The sequence below is a fragment of the Oryzias melastigma genome, linkage group LG3 (genome assembly GCF_002922805.2).
Source record: "Oryzias melastigma strain HK-1 linkage group LG3, ASM292280v2, whole genome shotgun sequence".
NCBI classification, from domain to species: domain Eukaryota; kingdom Metazoa; phylum Chordata; class Actinopteri; order Beloniformes; family Adrianichthyidae; genus Oryzias; species Oryzias melastigma.
Window position 1 is genome coordinate 20,683,559 of NC_050514.1, and position 6,984 is coordinate 20,690,542.

A 6,984-nucleotide genomic window follows, 5' to 3' on the forward strand; every position below is an offset into this window, starting at 1 on the left:
ATTGGAACCATGTTATTTTTACATTATTACATTATTTTTACATTTTTATTTTTACATCAAAAGCTTTTATCTTGTGTTTGTTAAGACAAATTAGTTCTTATATAGGTAAATTTAGTTCACTATCCAGTTAGCTTTTTTTAAAAACATTTTTTCTTACTTTTTAAAATCATGTCTACTCTTATTTAGATGTGGCTGAAGCAATATTTGAACCTTTTAAAATGGTCAGCCTCTGATCTTTAAGTTTTTTCTTAACAATAACAGCACTTTTTTGTCAGTGGTTATTTTGAAAATGACAGCCTTAGCTGTAATTTAGCCTTTCAGAATTTATCACACAGTTGCATCTGTCAAGCTTATTTTATGAGAAGAAATAATCTCTCTGCTGCTTTTTCTTGCCCCATCACTCAGGCTGTAAATTGAAGGTTTAGCATTTAGATCTGGCATGCCTCACATCACTTTTATATATACATATATACTTATTTCTATTTATTTAAATTTTTTAGGTTCTTTATTGTTGACTACTAAGGTTAAAGGAAATGCCTTCTGAAAGTTTATTAGGCTTTCAGAAGCTGATTTACATAACAGCAACAATGATCCTGATTGGCTAAAAGATAAACACGCAAATAAGGAACGCAACCTTCATGGATGCAGAAACTATCGACAAAAATCAAGGAGGTACACAGACAAGACAGAGGACATTAGAAGGATTGAAAGGCATCACAAAGTCACAAATAAGGACAGCAGAGGAGTGAGTAAAAATCAAGAGGTCAGGATCTACTACACCAAGCAGGACTTCAGGTGCAGGTTGTTCAGAGACAATCCAGTAAGATGGGAGTAAGATGCTAGCGGGCGAATACATGAAACACTAAGAAGCTGGCAAAGTGTCTAGAAATATCTGCACTAAGTTTGCACTGGAAGTCCAAAGGTTGAGTGAGGAAACATCTCCAAAGGTAGTCGAGAATGACCAAGCAGATACAGACAGGCAAACTGATGATGGAGTGCACATGTTAGTGCTGGACAAGAAAGAGAAGAAGGCTGTGGTGGTAGATGTAGCAACATTATCAGGGAGAAGGATCATTAGAAGATTGTGCAATACTAAGCTCTGATGTGTAAGATGAAGGTAGCAGCGGAGCTTGGAGTAACTGGAACACTCGGGGCTGGGACCCCCCCAAACAGGGAAATTTTTAAATTGATCAAGTGTTAACGCAGATATCCCAGAAGTGTAATTTGTGTGCACAAAACACATCAATAGTAAGATAAGCAGAACTGTAGAGACTTTTTTTGTCTGCAGTATTACTCCAAGAAAGCAAATATGCTGATAAACAGCCATAAGAAACAAGCATTGTGTTTCTGCATTTTAAGTGAACTTATTCCATGGTCCGGGTGAATCCTCGATTCTGATTGGCTGCTGGGTGTGGATGCACAATATATGTCTGTAATGCACACCTAAAAAAAAAAGTTACCCCGGATGTTCTATATCACTGCGCTGGTTTCTTTAAAACAAACTTCTGTATCATCTTCTGGGCAAAAACAAGCGGTAAGAGGTGAACTTTCTCTCTCTACTGATGCTTTATTTAGCCTATTGTGACGATCAGAATGTATATCCCTCTTCTTTTGCCACTGCAGTCGAATCTCAGCAACATGTTGTCGTGTTACCAGGACAACGCGATCCACCACATTTCAAATAGTTCATTTTTTGTGAAAAAACAATCTAAATCAAAATTATAGCAAGAATAAAGTACTAAAAACTGAATTAATATTTATTTATTTTGTAAGTGACCATGGTGTAAGTGGGAAAATGCCTCATGTACGCTGTAGAAGCCTGAACCATTCGAGGCAAAGCAGAAGACTTTTGCTTTGCAAGGTGTAATTAATTTGCATTAATAAGTATTACACACTTTTTTTTTTTAATTAATCATGTGCATTAACGCGTTAACATTAACATATACTATAAATCTTGATTGGGACAATTACGCATTCTTCTTTAAGACATACAAGTGCTACTTTCTCTAAACAACTGCAAATATTAGTCTCTTTCTATAACTGTATAGAATCTTTTTATAGCTTTCCAGTGTTTTTTTGTGAGTTCTGATTTTTTTTATTTTTTTATGGCCTTATTATTATTTACATTTTATTTTCAATTTATCTTTGTTTTGATATGTGAAGTAATAAATAAAGTTTTATGTACTTCAAATAAAACCAAGTTTTTAACGGCATATTTTCCTTAAAATTAATAAAAGCAGTTTAATCTGTTTTTCTGTAACACCCCCATCTATAGAAACCTCATTAGAGTTTTTACATCTTACAGCTTTTCTAAATCACTTTAGCTTTTTATGCCTTTTCACAAACTCTGCTCATCCGCCTGAGATTTTCTAGACAGTCTACTAAGATGCTTTTAAGGGGGAAAGGGGGATCTTGATTTGGCAGATGACAAATGGTGATGTTTCTTTTTCCTGTGCTTGGGAGCCAGCATATGTTACCATGTTAATGAGGTGTAATGGTGAGAATCCAGCATGCTGACATATGGTTCTCAGATGACTCCTTTAATGATATTCATTTGTATCGTTGTTATTCAGTGAGTTGTTTACCTCATGTCAGGTCAACATGTCACCGGTTGTGATTATGTCACATAATCTGTCTCAATTATCAAATATGAAATGAAATGCAGCACTTCACTGCCGGGCCCCAGACTTATTAGACAGCCGAAAAATCAGAAGAAGGAACAAAAACACAGGCAAGAACGTGACATCACTTTACTGGGGCTAATATTTTCTTTTAGGACTTTTGTCATTAAAAAGTTAGGCAACACAAAAATAGACTCGTGGATTGTGATGCCCATTATGACAATATAATGTGTTGTTGATCCTGTCTGCACATATAGGGGGGACAATGCACTTAATTAGGGCCTTGACAAGCCTACTCTCCTAAAGTGATGAGATTAATCATAATTGGTGTCACAGTGAATTAGAGCCCGCTTGGATGAATGCCCCACTGGCAGGTCGGACCGCGGTGGAGACCCTTGGACGCTGCTGCTAGCCGCGGCTTAGCTCTCTCCCTCTCCCGCCCTCTTTCTCCCTCCGCTCGGCGATCTCAGGCCCCTCTCTCTGGCTTTGCCCTCTTCTGGGTAAGAAGGGCGCAGGTCTCAGCCAACAGTCTAATGACCATGTTTGAAGTTCTCCTAAATCCCTATCCTCGACCCTGCCCGTTACCCATGACCCCTCTCCTAAGACGGTCCGGGGTTAAAGACGGATAGGCAGGTCGACGTTAAGATAAGCTGGGGAGGGAGGGAGGGACGGCTGAGGCAAATCGTAAGGGTAAGGGGGTGGGGTTAGGCAAGATTCTAATTGCATAATGGAGAAACTAACTTTTTATGGGTCAAATTTAGCTTTTTTCCAGTTTTTGACATTTGTTGTGCTTTATGTGTGAGAGTCTCAATCATTTTGTCCTTTTTCTGTGCCTTGTTTTCAGGTTCCAAAAGGCCATGTATGGCTAGAGGGGGATAACCTTACGAATTCCAGTGACTCAAGAAGCTATGGCCCTATTCCGTACGCCCTCATCAGAGGGCGTGTTTGCTTGAAGGTAATAGGCGAGGTCTTTTCAATTTTGTTTTTTTAAATTTGAACTAGCTCACTCACACGTCTTCCTTTCTTATTCTAGCATGTGTGGTTGCACCATCCTAAATGCTTTTTGTCCTTTTCAAAAAGTTCTTATTGGGTCTTGGTAATCTCATGTATTGAAGTCAGTTAGAAGTTTAAAGCGATTGTGTCTGATTAACCAAAGCCTGGACAACATATTGTCTAGCTTTCCATTCTGCTATGTTGTCATGTCCCTGGATGTCATAGCAACCATGACCCTGGAAACGGGTCATGCAACCTTCTGTCTATCTGATTGGACAGCGGCACTCCACTGGAGGCCCTGCCACGACAGCTGACGAAATAACAGGATTTTCAATGAGGTCAAATGCATCATTAAAAACCACATTAGGGAGTGTGTCCAAGATTGAAGCCCTTGATTTAGTTATTATGCAAGCCTTATTATTTTACTTTAACCCCTTGTTACTTTGTTTTCTTTGTCCTCCACAGCTCTGGCCGCCTCACAGTTTTGGCACCCTGAGTGAAAGCCCAACCAAACGAATCGTAAAGAATCAGAATAACTCTGATTGACTCATCCACTCTGTTGTTTTGTGCACTGCGTGGTCTTTGGTTTATTTGTCTTTTAAATAAATATTTATTACACTTTCTGTCTTCGGAACTTGTTTTTTACTTTGAATTTAAAACCTTAATGCCTTCATTCTCTTTACTAATTCCACTGGTCCCTTATTACCAGGCCTCCCAGGGTTTTAGGATTTACAGTTCATTCTTTGTAGCTGTGCAGCACTATTAGAAGAGTTAATGTGTGTGTTGTCTTGTAGAACTGCTATTGGCAGAGCTGGCAGCACCAAACATGACATGTTTGAGTTCATCCACTCATTGGCATTAATTCTCGTATATACAACAATAATTAAAGCCTTAGTCAGATACATTTATAAGATTATGTGTTTGATTAATTATTTCCTGTAACTGTTTAAGTTGTTTATTAAGAAGACATAAACCACATGCAGTATTTGCAGTAGTAATATGTCTATACAGGACAACTACAGTGATTACAGCCTAATTCCCCTTGAAACGATGTTATTAGAGTCATGTTTAGCATTTTCTTTTATTATGGTTAAACAAAAGCTCTTAATTGTTGAATAATTCATTAGGCTGCAAATGCAATTGAAAAAAATGTTTTCCATTTATCCATACAATATTAATAAGCACTTAGTAAAACATGACTCGCCTCTCTGTGTGTTACCTCTGAGTGTGTGTGTTTATATTCACAGTTTTTTGTTTATTTATTTTTTTCCGTTTGAAAAAACATTTTTTGTTGAAAAGGTTTTATTTAAGTCAATTGTTTAAGTAAAATAAATTAATTAAAGCAACAAAGGGTACAAGAGTGCTTATTGGAGAGATGTAATCTCTACTTTTGCTATTTTTTTTAATTAGAATTAAATGTGTTATTCCACACAGACATCAACATCCTATGCTCCCTGCTTTACTAATCTTAAAGAAAAACTTCGTAAGAGCATCAATTTTATCAGTAGGAAAAACTAGGGTGTTTTAAATTTTTTTTATTTTTTTTAGTTTAGTCCTAATTTCTCACAAAAAAAAGCTGCTCTGATGCCTCTTTGTAAGTCTCAGACCTTCCTGGGCGCAGGGGCATAGCGCCACATTCACATACTGAGCTCAGCTGGTCATCCTTTAAGGCAGAGAGGGTCTCTTCTCCTTTTAGCTCCTCAGGGGAAGCGAGTTCTGGGCGGCCGTGGGTCCCTGTCCAGCTGCTTCCTCTGTCTGGAGGGGACCGTTGGGGTCACAGACAAGGCTCTCAGTGACACTGAATTATCTGCCTGAGTGTGAACGTGCCCGCTGGAAGGGACATTCAAGATATCGCGTGTGTGCGTGTTTCTGAAAAATCTTCATGCAGGGAATTGCTTTAAGCGCATCCTTATTCTCAAGGTTTTAACATTCATCTGTTGCATGTCAAACATGGTGCCGCTGTTCAGCTGAAACGATGACACAAGTAATCTTAGCAAGTCCGTCTAAAGATGCTGCCCTGTAGAAAAAGAGACGGCCACTGTGTTGTAAAACTGGAACTCCGCTGAAATAAGCGCATCTGTCATCTTTTTTTTTTTTTTCCTGAGGATGGAAGCTGCTCCATTCAGGGGGATTTGGCACCAACAAAAACTGCTCTCTTAGTTTAGGCTGTTTCACGAACCGCACTTCAAAGTACAGTATGTTACATCTGCTATGTTGTTTTAAGTTGTGCCAGAGTTCTAAAGAGATGACTGGGCAGAGGTGTACGCCATTATCATGCTGAGTGGACACAAAGCTGAGAGTGAGGCAGGAGGAGATAGAGATGAGAAGAAGCAGACAACAGACAGCTGTGCTGAGCTTTGCAGCGCTGCATCGTCAGGCTGTGAGCTGTCAGTGAGGCTGATTTGTGTGTGCTTCCTCTGTGAGAGAAGACCAGAACAGAAGAAAACCTTGTTACTTTTTATAGCACACTGTCATTATTTCAAGTAAATCTGCAAAATATATTGATTTTCAAACTATTTTGGAAATAATTCAGCAAAAAGAAAGAGTACAGGCTCTACTACCACAGTTAATATATTTTTTGTGAAGGTACTTTACCATAATTTAACTGCAAATGTGTACTTGCCAGAGTGTTGACATTTAAATATTTCATTATTGTTCCTCTTCTTGATCAGCCACAGACAGAAAATAGATCTTAAATTAATGATAAAGATACAAAGAAACTGTTTTATTTAGTGTTTTTAGGTTATACTCCGAATATGGTCTGGGTTGGTAATATAAATGGCATACATATCACATTATAGTGCAATAGTAGCAAGCATAAGAAATAAAAGTTGTCTACCTCCATACCATCTTAGTAAAGCTTTCCATTATTGTTTCCAGAGCAGCATTTTTGATTAATCAAAATAATATATTTTCAACCTTGTAATTTAAAATAATGAGGTATGTTGCAAGTATTTTATTTATTCTTGTTTGACGTACTTAACAAACAACAAAACTTTCCTAAAGTTGGGAAGAATGTAGCTTAGACTAGTAAATAATAGGGGTGTATTAGCAAGAATCTGCGATATGATACACATCATAATATTTCTCAAGACAGTACCAGGTCACTTTTTTTATTTTTTATAAAGAATATGACTTAGAAGAAAACTAAGTAACACTAAGTTGAACATGTCTTTTAGCAACAAAAACCACAAGAAATGAGATGGATAAACCAATGATATTGAACATTTACCACAAGCCGGATTGAGAAGATTTCTTGTTGAGCTGCTCAAAGTGTGCTGTACTGCCAACTAGTGGTCCGGGGTCTATGTGGAAAATAAAAGTAAGATGCTGAAGGATGCTCACAAATAATTAAATATTGTATTGTCTG

General features: G+C 37.7%; 1 protein-coding gene across 1 annotated transcript in view; it reads left to right on the forward strand.

The window, feature by feature from the left end:
- Positions 1-4,232, forward strand: part of immp1l (inner mitochondrial membrane peptidase subunit 1) — a 15,392-nt gene extending 11,160 nt beyond the window's left edge. The window contains exons 5-6 of the mRNA XM_024296020.2: positions 3,466-3,576; positions 4,080-4,232. Of these exons, the coding sequence (XP_024151788.1) occupies positions 3,466-3,576; positions 4,080-4,160 (192 nt within the window). The 3' untranslated portion in view covers positions 4,161-4,232. The remainder of the gene's footprint in view (positions 1-3,465; positions 3,577-4,079) is intronic.
- The last annotated feature ends 2,752 nt before the right edge of the window (positions 4,233-6,984 follow it).